Raw genomic sequence first — 14,234 nt, forward strand, 5'->3', positions numbered from 1 at the left:
TGAGGCATAAGACGGTGTTTCCTTATGCATAGTATGAGACGGTCTTTCCTCATGCGGTATGTTGCAAGACGGTGTTTCCTTGCGTAATGCATACTTGTTATATTCTCTGGGCAATAAGATTACATTATTGCACACTGCATTTTCATACATATTCTAATGCATGCATGAATTTTTATACTGTGTTTATACCAGAAGTGAGCTAAGGGGGTGGAGGAGCCCTCCAGGGGTCCCTAGCTTACTAAGGTAATTATATTATCTCACCTCGCGTTATGGGGATTACCATTTCAGGTACAGGAGCTGATAGTGTTGAGGCATAGCGTGACAAGAAGCTAGACGAGAGATATTACCTAACCTGATAGTCAGGATTGACTTGTCATGCTGATACGTATTTGGCATGGTTTTATTTTGGATATGTATCTATATGCCATGTCATTATATTGTGAGAATAGGAGATGTCTATGCCATGTTGATAGTTTAGCTATTTTGTCAGTTATGTCTATATATGTCTATGTTACTTATTTGATTACATCTTTTTTTAGTTGGTTGATGTAATCATGTAAGTAACTTTATAGATATTATTTTGAGACCTGTTATGATTATGAGATAGCCCATGCCATGGATGGCTGGACAATATGGTGGATAGGGGTGTAAATGGGCTGGGCTGGGCCGGGCTTTGGCCTTCCTAGCCCAAGCCTACGTCAAAAAAAGTTCAGCCTATCTGGCCTACTGGCCTATTAAAGGCTTTATTTGTAGGCCAAGCCTGACCCATTTTTAAAAATAAGAAAGCCTGACATGGCCTACAGGCCTTGTAGGCTTCCCAATGTAGATACTAAGCAAAAAAAATAATTGTATAGAGCAAAAAAAGTTTCATTCATGCATGCACTAGTACTTCTCATAAGAAAAAAATGACAAACAAGAAAGATTTAACATAATACCCCAGCTCTAAAATGTATATCATAGAGGAATAGAGTCAAAGAAATGAGAAAAATAAGAAAAATACAATTAAATAGGCCACATAAAATAAATATTATTTTATTATTTTATTTTAATAAATTAAATAGGCTAGCCTACAAGGCTGTAGGCCGGGCTTGACAAAAATTGCCTATGGCCTATTTGTTAAAAAAGTTTTTTTATAAGCCTAAGCCTACTCTACTTTTCTGAAAGGTCGGGCCTGAACCGAGCTCAATGTAGGCCGGGCAGTAGGCTGGGCTGGACCAGCCTGGCCCATTTACACCCCTAATGGTGGATGCCTGGATTATATTAAATTGACAATCAGGTTGAAATTATCTTGGTGGGAATTTTCTCTAGTGGTCTAAAATACAGAAGAAATGCTGTCCGTTTTATTTTGGCCATAGAAGTGAAAAAGTTTGCAATACATAAGAAAAAAGAGAAAATTTATTCAGTTAGCTTTCACATTAATTAAGTTAAGCATGTTGCGCTTACTATCATATGAATGTTAATTAAGTGGCTGCGGATGGGACGTTACATATCATTATCAAATTTTTCATTTAACAATTGTAATAGTTACATTTCGATCATAATTTTGTAATATATGATTAGATAATTATGAAAAAAATTATATTAAAATCAAATCATTTTAAATAAAAAAATGAAATATGATTTTTACTTTTGAAGCAGACAAATTTATCTACCATAAAAACATAAAAAAAGTGGCCTTCATCATTTGTTCTCTCTTATTTCTCTTTCTATCCTTTTATTTATGTACTGGAGACAAATTTATCTGTTTCAAAAATAGAAATCATATTCTTATAAAAAAAAATTAAAGAACATGTACCAAAAAAATTATACAAAAACTCATTTATGAATGTTTCAGATGCAATAATAAAAGAGATAGATTCCAAGTTCATTTACGGTTTTGTCACTGTCGAGAACATTTTTCTTTTGTCATCTTCTTTTGAAGAGACAGTAGCCTAAATAATAATTTATGTCACACATATCTATGATAATTTTGTCACATTCACAATGGCAAGAGTATGCTAAATTAAACTTTCTTTTATTTTAATAGTAGTTCACATGATCTGTGATTATTTTTTCACATTCACAATGGCAAGAGTGTGATAATTTTTTCGCATTCAAAGCAACTAAAAAAAAATTCGTAGTTCAATTATGAACTCTCTGGACTCTTGCATTAACGACATGAGATCCTGGAAAACTTTTTTGGTCCCAGTACCACGTCATCCCTTCCATCATCACGAAGAAGAAAATAAATGGGGTGAGGATTTTGGAAAGTGTGAAATTAAAGGTGGGGGATATAATGGTAGGGAAAAAATATGAGATTGTTCCCTTGTTTCTTTCTTTCTCTCTTCTTTTCTTTTTCCTCTCTCCTCTCTTCTCTATTTCTCTCTCTTTCCGGCACACAATGGCATTGAGATCACTAAATATTCACTCAATGGTAGAGTGTGATGTTTTACGTGTTACAGAAGACAATTATTCCATAAGTACACGTAAAAATATGTACACTCATATAAAATCACGATAAGAGAAAAAAATAAATATAAATGCCATATAATTTTATATTTGTGTATCAAATAATTTTATCTCGTGAGATATTAAATCTTTAAGGAGATATTTGATAGAAGATAAAATTTTAAAATCCTAAGAAAGTAAAATTGGAAATTCGATTTACTCATGTTTGGTACAAGAATTATAAAAATTTTCTCGAAAAAATCAAATTCCAAGTATTTATGTTTATGAAGAAAATTTTTATCTTTAAATACCATCAAATGGGTGGTATTTTGAAAATATCATATGATGAAAATATTTAATACTTTTTTTGGGGACACAATTAACCTTAATCTATATTTCCAGTAATATTTTACTATCAACTATATATAACATCAAGAAAATTAACGAACATTACCGTAAATATTTTGGCCTATCAAATAATTTTTTGATAATATTTTCGAGAAACTCACTTTCCGATCATATTCCAAAAAATTACATTTTTTGAGTAAACGCCCTTTAATATTAAATGTTGAACCCACTTAATCTGACTTTTTGACCCTTTATTAATTAATTAATAATTATTTTGCCCCTTATACAAAACTATTTACCAATCTGCCCATCTTTAATCGATTAACTTGAAGATTTAATCGATTAAATGGTCAAAACTGGCAAAAATGGTTCACTTGAAGATTTAATCGATTAAATCTTCTAACAGGCAACAAAGGTCAAATTTCCTCCATGAACAAAAGCAGATTCCATGCATATGAAGCAAATCAACAAGCATAGATAACCAAACAAACAAAGAAACCAACAAAAGAAAAACGATTCTTGGAAACTGGATTGATTTACATGAACAGGCCTGGCTCCATTTCTACCTCTCACATGAAAACCTTGCTTATTACATGAAAAACGGCGCGAAGTGATCTTATTGTCAACCTCGGAACGATGACAGCGATCAAGGCGAACAACGAACTCTTCCCATCTTGCATATTCATCATAAAAATACTTAGCAGAATCTTCAATCAGTTTTTCGTGTATTGGAGGTTATTTGAATTTTGCATTTTAATTTTGAATTTAATAGGTATTGATTGCGATTTGTATTTAATAGGAGCTGATTGTGTTTTGTATTTAATAGGACGCAATCAGCTCTTATTAAATACAAATAGCAATCAACTCCTATTACATTAAATTTAAAATTCAAATAACCTCCAATACCGTGTTTGTCTCATTCAATTAATGCTTTCACGTTCATTTGAGATATTTAATCGATTAAATATAAGTTTTAATCGATTAAATCAATTAACTTGGATATTTAATCGATTAAGAGAGATATTTAATCGATTAAATCTTCAAGTCAACCATTTTTGCCAGTTTTGACCATTTAATTGATTAAATCTTCAAGTTAATCGATTAAATAAGGGCAAATTGGTAGATAGTTTTGGATAAGGGGCAAAATGGTTGTTAATTAATTAATGAAGGACAAAAGGATAAAAAAAACCCACTTAATCTCTTACAAAACATGCCGGGATAGAAAAATGGTCTTAGAAAAAAAATTGTTGTAGGTTCGACAATGTTCGAATATATATTAAAAAGGGGTTTTATTAATCTCATATTAAAGGAGATAAATTATCTCATGTCATAGAGATAAACTTGTGGACTCTACCACCTGAAAAAAAAATGTGGCACAGTTATCGAAGAATGTATAGAAAAAAAACTTATAATAATTTTTTTCATTAAAAAAGGCATTTAGTATTTATCAAATGTCTATTTAATTAGTCTAGACCTTTTATTGTTTCTCTTATAAACAGAAGATATTTGTATTCTTGTATACATGTGATTTTTTTCTCTTTTTTACCTCTTCTTTTTACAGGACTTTATCTATTTCCATGTGTTAAAAAATTAAGTTATTTCCTGTTTGCAGCATTAATTCTTTATGTTTGTATACATAGTTTAATGAATCGTATCATTTTAGAGTTATACTCTTAATTTTGACTTATAATTCCGTTTATATTTAACTATTTTCTTCCGGTAAACTATATTAACTTTTAGTTATGTGAATCAATGGCCAAAAATAAATATAAAACTTATTATTTTGTACCGGTATAAGAATAATTCACCCTTAATTAGTTTAATGTTAATATAATTTTATTTATTTTATATACAATACAATAATCTTATTAAAGGTTAAATATATTTGAATCTTAAAATAAGTCTATTGGAATATTCAATACCTTTACATAATATATTTTTACGCAAATCTTGTTGTTATGTTTTTAATGAAAAATTTAAGCCAAACCAAAATAAAGACATACGATAAATGGTCCAAACAAATCTATTTTCACCCTTAATATTTGCTATGACTTGTAATATGTTTTGATTTTAGAACAAGGCAGTTTCTCCTTTCACTTAACTTTTATTCACCTAAAGAAAGAAGAAGAAGAAGAAGAAAACTTTTAAGAGTGAGTGTTTTGAAAAGTTATTATCTACTCTCAACTAATACAGAAAACGATCTATATTGTATTATAATAAAGTATTCTAAAGTTAATTTGAATGTAGAGACTTAATTTTGTGTTATATATTAATGTTTTGATGAATTTGTAAATCAATATTAAAATATATAAGAATTTCTCTAATTTTTTCTTTCTTTCCATATTTGGTCATGCCTTTTTTTCCAGCAGAGAGCCTATTTCAAAGTGTTTTGTTTTTGGGAAGGTTTGCGTCAAAAGTGCCACTATTGGAGAAGGGTAAGGCCTAGAAAGAGCCCATTGAAACTTCATTTTGTAATGTGATATTGGACCAGTCTACGTAACTACATAGCCTGTGTGATATTATTTCTTCTTATATGTGGGGCTAACTATCAATAGTGGGCTTTTTCTTTTTTAAATGGGTTGATTCTAAACTTCTAGTAAATAATGTTTCCTTTAATTTAAGTAGATAGAAAAATCATTAATGAAAACAAAAATATTTGAAATTTAAGAATACAAAATTCTCAAAAAAATGAAAAAAAGATAAAATAAAATAAAATTTTAATTGGGATAGAATTCTCATTTATGAGTGTTAAGAAAGTATATAAATGAAAAAAGAGAAAAATATTTTTCGTTTTAAAGAATAATCATTTTAATTAAAATTAATATGTTTTATTTAATATTTAAATTAAAAAAAATCTCTCATATTTTTCTACCATGATTTATATTTCTCTCATTATAAAACACAATAGTTTTGACTAAAATGACACAATTATATATCTTTTAAAAGAGCAAATATTAATCTCATTAAAAAAATTAAAATTTAAAAAAAAAATACGAAAATAATCTGTGTTTTTATTTCTCTTTTATTATTATTATTATTATTATTATCGTGTTTACCTTATGTAATATATTTGTTTATGAATGTGATGAAGTATTTTCTTAAAGGAAAAAATATTTCTACTTTTGTTCCATAAAAATTAATTGTTTGTAACACTCATATCAAAGTGAGTCGGTCCTGTAAATAGAAGAGAAAAAAATTAATGAAACCTACTTATTTTTTTTTTTTTTTTTTTGATAACAAAACCTACTTATTTTTATATAAATGTAGCAGAGAAATTTTTTATGCAGCAAAAGTAGAAACATAAAACCCTTTCTTAAAAATTATAAATATAAAAATAACAAGGGCTTATTGTTTCTCAAGCTGCTTGAGACAATGTTATCTCCGGCCACTAAATCATAACCGTACAAAGATGGATCAATGGTGATAAAGGAAGGGAGAGAAAAAGAGAATCATAACGATTCAAAGGTGAATCAATTAATATAAGAAAATAAATAAACAAAACGATGTAGTTTTAGAGTGACAAGAGATAAACTTATCTCAAGCAGCTTGACAAATATTTTTTCCAAATAACAAATAAATTTTTTTATGATAATTAAAGAATCCTCAAATATTGTGCACATCATAAGAATATTCGTATGATCACACTATATAAGATCCAATGCAATTTTGATTTATTTCAAAATGAGTTATTTAAAATTCCTCAAAACTGAGATTTTGTGCTTTCATTGTCCAATAATTATCTTGCAAATTTTAAATCCATGTAATAATTTATAATGTTGATGGTAAAATACTTCATACTCATGTGTTGTACATATCATATGAATTTTCGTACAATATATTATCTTAAGCCTTGTGAAATTTCAATATACTTTCCCATAAAAAAATTTGTTCCAAAATTTCAAAATTAATATTATTCTCCCATCTGTCTAATTCTAAATTTTTCTAAATCCATTCAAATATAAAATAATTTCAAAAGAATTTACATATAATTAATAATTTCAAAATTTTTAAAAAAATAATTTCAAAATTTAAAATTAACCAACACAAATATTTTCTCAAAAAATGACAAAGCTATGAATTTTCCATTACATCATAAGTTACCCCATCAAACAAAAATTAAATTTCTTACAATTTTTTTTTATAAATATTTGTCAATTTAATTTTCCTTGCCAATAACCAAATTTTTTGTTTTTTTAAAGTGAAAAAAATATTGTTAAAATTTATTAATGATTCATACAATTATTTAATTTGAAGGTAAGCGATTTTTTCAAACGGACAGAAAAAGGTGTTAACACTTTTCGTACAGAACAAAATGCTAACAGTTTTTCCTTTCGATTCTCAAATCCACTTATTTTTTAACAACCTCTTATAACTATATCTTAACATTGTTAATTTCCGTCAATCAACGATTATCATTTATTATGAATTAATAATTAATTAATGAGTTTAATTTTTAAAAATAATAACCGTTGATTGGCAAAAATCAATGGTGTTAAAATATGATTGTAAGAAGTTATAAAAAAAAAAGTTGTGAATATAACCTTCCTTATTTTTTAAATATCAATTTTTTTCTATAGAAGATTTTTCCAATATTTTTTTTATATAAACATTGGTGGCAATTATTTTTTTTATTTTCAATTATTTTGGTCATCATGATGTGGTTGCAGCAATATATACATACATAATAACCAAAAAGAAAAAAATTGAGCGAACGTGGAAGTTGTTTTGACAGGACAAGTCTAACCTACTGATAGGAATCTACATGTACATAAAAACTAGCTGCCACAATCAGATAGCAAAGAACAAGCATTAGTCCTTTGAAGTAATTAGCAGTTCCTTCCTGCAAATGCATAATAAATGTCACAATGTCAGACCATTTACCATAGCAATTATCAAATCAGAGTTACCATTATCTACATGTTTTAGGCCCATAATGATTTCATACACGAATTTATTTTTCATATTTTTTTTTAACATTTGAATACAAACCTGTAACATGAAGGCTACGACGATAACAGTTAGAAATAATGCTGCAGTCTCAAAAAGTTGAAAGTTTAGGTCCATAGGATGCCCCGTTATCCAGCCAATAACCACACAAAAGGGTACCTGCATAATGAAAAGCAAAATATGAAGTAAGTAAACAACATCAGAATATAAAAAAGATGACGAAAACATAAAAACTGATACATAAGTATACATTCTTAGAAAAGTCGATTTCGCACTAGTCAATTACAAAATATGAACAAATAATAAGGTCTATTGTATAATCATGTACCAGCCAAAAAGAACCATTTCAACTCAAAAAATTAAGTTGTTCGGTAAAAATTATATTAATGATTTTATATTATATTCCTCTAACACTTTCCGTCACGCAACACATTAAGTTTGAAAGGTGGACGATACACTGTAATAGAATCAGGGCAATGCCGATTGAACTCGTGACCACTTGATCATAAAGGCTCTTGATACCATGTAATGTATTCTGCAGTTTTAGACCGACCCCCACTGGCCCAACACTCTTGGGCTGGCCTAGAAAGGCTTATTAAGGGGTTAACCCCAAACTCCCTATACTGAACATGTGGACCTCAAGGTCTCTCACTCCCTGCAGAGCTCACTACACCCATGTAGTGGAGCCTGTTCTCATGTGTGGAATGAGGTATAGGGCAAAAACGGTTATGATTCCCTTCTCCGGGGGAATATTTCCCACCTATATATACCTCTCCACTTGACGGGGGCATTTACAATTCATTATTTTCATGAGTTGTTATTCTGCCAAAATATAGAGTCACCGTGGCCATCCACATTCTCCCTCTCTCTGCCACACCTAAGACTGCATTCACAGTAACTCTCTGAGCTTTGGTCATCCACTGCTACTTTTGAGTACCCGTATAGTAAAATACTACACCCCTTGAGGGATACAAACCTGGCTTTAATTCCACAACAGCTCATAGTGCAACCAATTTCAACCCAAAAGTTTAAGTTGTCAGACAAAGACCGCATTAATGATTTTATAGTATATTTCGCTAACACTAACAATCCTAAAATTTCATGGCTTTGACCACCCAAATTGGGGGACCAAAAGACAAACATAAGAGGGAGAGGGTAGATGAGAGAAATATAATTTTGTTTATCAGCTTCTGGTAGAGAACTGAGTGAGAGAATGTTGTAAGGAGGCATATCTCATTTTTTGTTAATGAACAAACCATCCAAGCAAGGAAGGAAATTTCACAAGGCAGACTTTTGTTACAAGGAGAAATTTAAGAATGAAAAAACCAGATGACACCCCATTAATGCACCATCTAGCCATCAACTACTACACAAAGGAAGAAAATGAATACATTCTGTTATCTCATTACTATCTGTTTCAATCATACTATTTTTTTATTTGTTTTTACTGCTATATTTTGCTTTTTCTTATTCAGTCATCATGCCAATCTTTCAGCATATTGTACTCCATCAGAAATATGCACCAATTAAATTCAACCTTAGTACAGGCATGCGTATATTATATATACAAATACAGCACACGAACAGCAACACACAAACACTTGATCGCATTAAAACTGAAATTAGAGAAAGCATTGTCTATTTACTAAAGCAAAAATAATACTAGATAGCAATTCAGTCTCATCCATATAGTATAATAATACTTACCACAAACATAGATATCTGTGTGGATGACCCTATTGCTACTCCTAGGGAAATGTCCTGCAAGGAATAAAAAATATTAAAGTGAATATATATATATATATATATATAAATATATATATATATATGTGTGTGTGCGCGCGCGCGTGCGTGTGTGCATGCACGTATATAGCGTACAACAACTGAAAGCTCACAAGTTTATCTTTCATGGCAAACATTATAGCACTGGCATGTTCTGCTGCATTCCCCACTAACGGAAGCAATATGACACTAATGAATGATACTGGAATTTTCCATGCAGTAGATGCTCCCTGTAAAACAGTTGATCAAACAAAAAGATTTATTCCCTTAGAAAATGTCCTAATAAGAACATACCATAAATTTCATAAAAAACATTTATTGATATATTGGACAAGTCATCTTTCTTGTAAAATACCCACAAGACATATGGCATTTCATTTAACAAGCAAAGCTACAACTTAAATGGCCAATAGCTAAGCACAAAGGCAACGATCAAGGAAGAAGATATACCATTCAAAAGGATTAAAGACATAATCAAGATTAACTAGTGGACAGAAATAGTTTAACTTCATGAACATATCATCTATAAATAATGATTAAGCATATAATGCTACCAAACGTGGATCAGCCTCTTTCTCTAGGCATTGTTAATGATGACACAAAACTTAGTCCTTGCCAAGTAAGCATTTGCAGACTTATATAAACATATAAACATACTATACTAAGTAGAGAATAAATTATCAGTCGGAAAGATAAACTGTCAAAGGAATCTACTTCGATTCCACTACCTTCTAACAATACAATCTGAATACATTATGTCGTATATATCAGAGACTAGATATATTGTGGGTGGAAATAAAAAAAGAAAAATCTCAAACAAGTAACTGCTACTTAGTAATTTCAAGTTTCAAAGCCTTCATCAAATATATTAAAGAGGAAAACGTGAACATTATCCACCTCTATAGCGTTAACCAAATATTCTGAAAGGATAGATATCCAAGCAGTCATAACTGAAAGCCAGATTATTGATTCCCATTTAGAAATATCAGGAGAATCATCATCGTTTGCGTTGTTTCCATCCTGACCCTCCTGCTGAATTCATATCATGTTAGCACAACTTGGTGCCAAAAAGTTATGTCAAGCATAAGAAACAATAAATAAGTGAGAATCAGAAAGGAAATCACAAGTTGTTTGAAAATATCAAATTCTACTGTGACTTTGTTGTCTGCCCCTTTGTTCAAGACTAAAGGGGATGCCATTCTGTCCAAAATCTATTAGCCTAAACAGTCCATGTGTCTCAGTTCCTATTCAGAACAAAATTATGATTACGATTACATATACTAAAGAGCAAGCAAATCAATAATATAACATGGCATACCACATGCCACATATGCACAAACAAAAGAATGGCTGAGGAAGCAAAAAGGAAACTTGATATCAGACTGCCAACCTCGTTCACAGAGACATAGAGATTTTTTTGACTTTTCAACTGGAAAAATAGATATGCTGCATAGGCCACAAGCATGATGCAGCTGCTGAATCTTGAAAGCGCCAACTCTGACTTCCCCAAATCGACCTCCGTGTGTGTGTAATGTAGAACAGCAGGAAAAAGTAGGCCCATGACTGCCATCAGCAACAATCCTAAGTTCACAGTAGCCATTGACTACATGGCAAATTGAATCAGCTACAGGTAATATAAAATGAAAATCGGGAACATGATCAAAGAGGATGAAACTAATGCGTCTACCTTGTTAAACACTTGTTCCTTTTTATGAAAAACAATCCCACCACTTAAGAATGCACATCCAAGAACCAGCAACATATTTGACAAAATTGAACCCAGTAAAGAAAGCTGAACAACCCGAGTCATCCCACTTTTCAGTGCATATATTGAGATGATCAATTCTGTTGCATTTCCAAATGTGGCGTTTAAAAGACCCCCAACTGCAAGGTATATTAGAATAAAATGAGAAATAAACTGATTACCAAGAAGAAAAAAAAACAAAGAGAGAGAGAGAAATAAACCACCACAAGCACATGACTAACAACAAAATAGAAGATGAACCACTTAGACACTGCATGCAGAATTAAAATCCATATTTAGTACAAGCAAGTATATTAAAACAATGTAAGATAGAAGTGAGTAAATGGAATCAATATTTTCAAATGAAATATAGCATGTCAAATGATAAATTGAAAATTAAGAGAGGCTTCTCCTACTAATTAGTTAGCAAGACACATGAAATCAACATCTCCTAAACCAGTCACAAATTGAACACAGATCATATTTCATTCAATATCTGTGCTTTAACTTATTTCAGCATCATTTCTATGTTGACTTAAAAGAAGATAGATTTAGTAGAATGCTATTACTTTACCTGTATCTCCAGTGTAAAATGCCAGCTGCCTATATAAAACCAAGAAAAAAATAACATAAAAAACCACAAAAAAGTGAAAATCTTAACAAAAATCTTAAAGAGTACATGTAATATTACTCTGTTGCATAACCTAACCGCTCCGCCAGAGGCATTATACCCAATAAACTCAGAGCAAAGACCCAGCCCTGCAGTCCACCTTAGCAAATCAATATAAGATATTTAACCAAAAGGTCAGGAAAGTAAAGGATTGTATGAACCACAACTCACATGATGACCAGTTAATTTCTGTAAAAGAATCGCAAGAGGCCCAAAAAACATAAGCAAGTTGAGCTTGTTAGAGAAAACTACGACTCGAATGCTCCTGTAAATAATACCCCTCAACGTTTGACGATGAGCGGTCTGCAATTCTTCAGAACGTGATCCATGTACATCCACCAGAGTAGAATCTGATTGTTGAAAGTTTAATTCAGGGCCAAAAGGAACTTCATCCTCAGACTTATTCATTGATCTTCCATTTGGAGAACCCATCTGTGACACGGACAGTGAACACCATCTAGTTTTTTAGATGAACTGGTGCATCTTACCACTATGTCTACATGCCAAATATTTCCAACAAAACATTTGTTTTGCAACTAACTTGAGGAATATCTTCAAAATGTTTGAAAGGAAACATTCACTCATAATTCACAAGCCATCAATTTTCTAATGAAAAAAGCGCCAAATCTACCACACTGTTAATAGGCATTGCCAAATGAGTTCTGCAACTCCCATATAAAAAATGCATAAATCAAGAAGTTCTTAGTTACTACTATGTCTAACAAAACCAAACATTCATAAACACCCCACAAACTTCGGAAACTCCTATTTATCTTAATGAAAACATGACAACACAAATTTAAAAATACAAAATAAAAATAAAAATACTAACCCTATTCAAAATAATTTCACAAAGGGGTTACCAGGATGGGAGAAAGAACACACCTTGCAAGTCTTAGACAAGTCATCTAAGAATCTGGATGCACTGCAATGCAAAGACTGGATATTAGGGTGGAAAAGTTGATATGTTGAAAGACAAGGCACAACAGAGAAAAAATAAATAAATAAATTTGAAGAATCAAAATACTTACATAAGAGTTGGTTCCACTTCAACTCGAGTCTCCATTTTTTGTTTAAGATTTAAATGGGTATTAAGGAACCAAAACCCTCACTAACTACGTCAGTGATAATTTCGGTTTTTTTGGCGTTTTGTGTTGGAAGAATTGAAAGGTGAAAACACAAATATTTTGGGGTTCAGTTAAAGTTTCAGTTTTTGTTGTGGGCGTTGGAATGAAAGGTTCATACCTACTCTGAAGCCGTTTTCTACATGCTTCATTTTGTCTCTTCCTTTCTGATACCAAACACGCTTTTTATGTTTTTTTAGCGCAATTGTTGTTGTTGTTGCAAATGAAAAACAAATGTAGGACACTGCACTGGTTGATGTTAGTTCCAAGCCATACTTTGCCCATGTAACAAGAGAGATAACTTTGATGCCATGTCGAGGAAAAGAAATATTATACAAAGTTTAGGGCTATTTGACCCATCTAAACTCAAACCATAGATTTTTTTTTACATGTTATATTTATGGGAAAAGTATTTTTCTTATTCTCTTTTATTATCAAATTTTAATTGGTTATAATTTATTCAAAATTAATAATTAATTATTTAATAAGTATGACCCAATAATTTACAACTGTTAGATTGATGAAAATTAATGATTAAGATTTAATAATAAGAAGTAATAAAAAAAAAAGGTAGTACCTATAAACTTTTTTATTTTTTTACCACTTTTGGTATCGTTGGCAATATAATTTTCAACTCAAGTCGTCTGTCTCCTTATCTTCTATCGAAAATCTTTTTATTTTTATGTTTCATTTTTTTAATTTAAAAAAATATGGACCAATGAGATTGCCTTATGCGGAGCAATCAAGGAAACAGTGACTAAAATATCATTGTTCATCAAGTTTTTTATTCAAATATTAAGCGAACAATGTTATTTCCTAATATGCCACGCGAGAAAGTTCGTTACAGTGCCTAGCGAACTTGGTAGCCAATGATTTCGTTACACGTGGCACACTTTTGCAGGAAAAACTGACTGTCACGTGTCCAAGTTCGCTACTACTGGTAGCGAACTTTGTAGCCAATAATTTCGTGACACGTGGCAGACTTTCGCAGGAAAAGCTGACTGAACGAAGTTCGCTACCAGGGCTAGCGAACTTAGTGCACTATGTGGCACAATCTCGTTGCCCGATCAGAATTAATCTACCAATCACAATAAAAAAAATGAAAGAAAATGACAACTAATTGTAATTAATGTACCAATCAAAATTAATGTATTAATCACCACTCACAATTAATGTACCAATCACCAATCAC

General features: G+C 31.0%; 1 protein-coding gene across 5 annotated transcripts; it reads right to left on the reverse strand.

The window, feature by feature from the left end:
• Nucleotides 1-7,393: 7,393 nt before the first annotated feature.
• On the reverse strand, nt 7,394-13,318 carry LOC133308969 (vacuolar cation/proton exchanger 5-like). Of its 5 annotated transcripts, none has more exons than XM_061509699.1 (12): nt 13,164-13,318; nt 12,804-12,843; nt 12,090-12,350; nt 11,940-12,007; nt 11,823-11,851; nt 11,192-11,388; nt 10,895-11,107; nt 10,402-10,536; nt 9,618-9,734; nt 9,430-9,483; nt 7,765-7,881; nt 7,394-7,615 (listed from the first exon to the last, which is right to left on the reverse strand). In XM_061509699.1, the coding sequence occupies exons 3-12, from the start codon at nt 12,348-12,350 to the stop codon at nt 7,520-7,522; spliced, it is 1,287 nt and encodes a 428-aa protein (XP_061365683.1). In that variant the 5' UTR covers nt 12,804-12,843; nt 13,164-13,318; the 3' UTR covers nt 7,394-7,519. The 5 variants fall into 5 exon arrangements, with proteins under 5 accessions (XP_061365683.1, XP_061365682.1, XP_061365681.1 ...); XM_061509698.1 differs by having other exon boundaries at nt 11,958-12,007; nt 12,950-13,318; XM_061509697.1 differs by having other exon boundaries at nt 10,402-10,533; nt 12,950-13,318.
• Nucleotides 13,319-14,234: the final 916 nt, after the last annotated feature.

Source organism: Gastrolobium bilobum, unplaced genomic scaffold (genome assembly GCF_033153095.1).
Source record: "Gastrolobium bilobum isolate Gb01-03AN ecotype WA unplaced genomic scaffold, APGP_CSIRO_Gbil_v1 utg69714, whole genome shotgun sequence".
Lineage (NCBI taxonomy): Eukaryota > Viridiplantae > Streptophyta > Magnoliopsida > Fabales > Fabaceae > Gastrolobium > Gastrolobium bilobum.

Coding starts and splice junctions, on each gene's coding strand:
- LOC133308969 (XM_061509696.1), bottom strand. CDS start 12,984: ATGGAGACTCGAGTTGAAGTGGAACCAACTCTTAT. Junction 12,844..12,949: donor GAAGTGGAACCAACTCTTAT/GTAAGTATTTTG, acceptor TTTGCATTGCAG/TGCATCCAGATTCTTAGATG. Junction 11,389..11,822: donor ATTTTACACTGGAGATACAG/GTAAAGTAATAG, acceptor TATACCTTGCAG/TTGGGGGTCTTTTAAACGCC.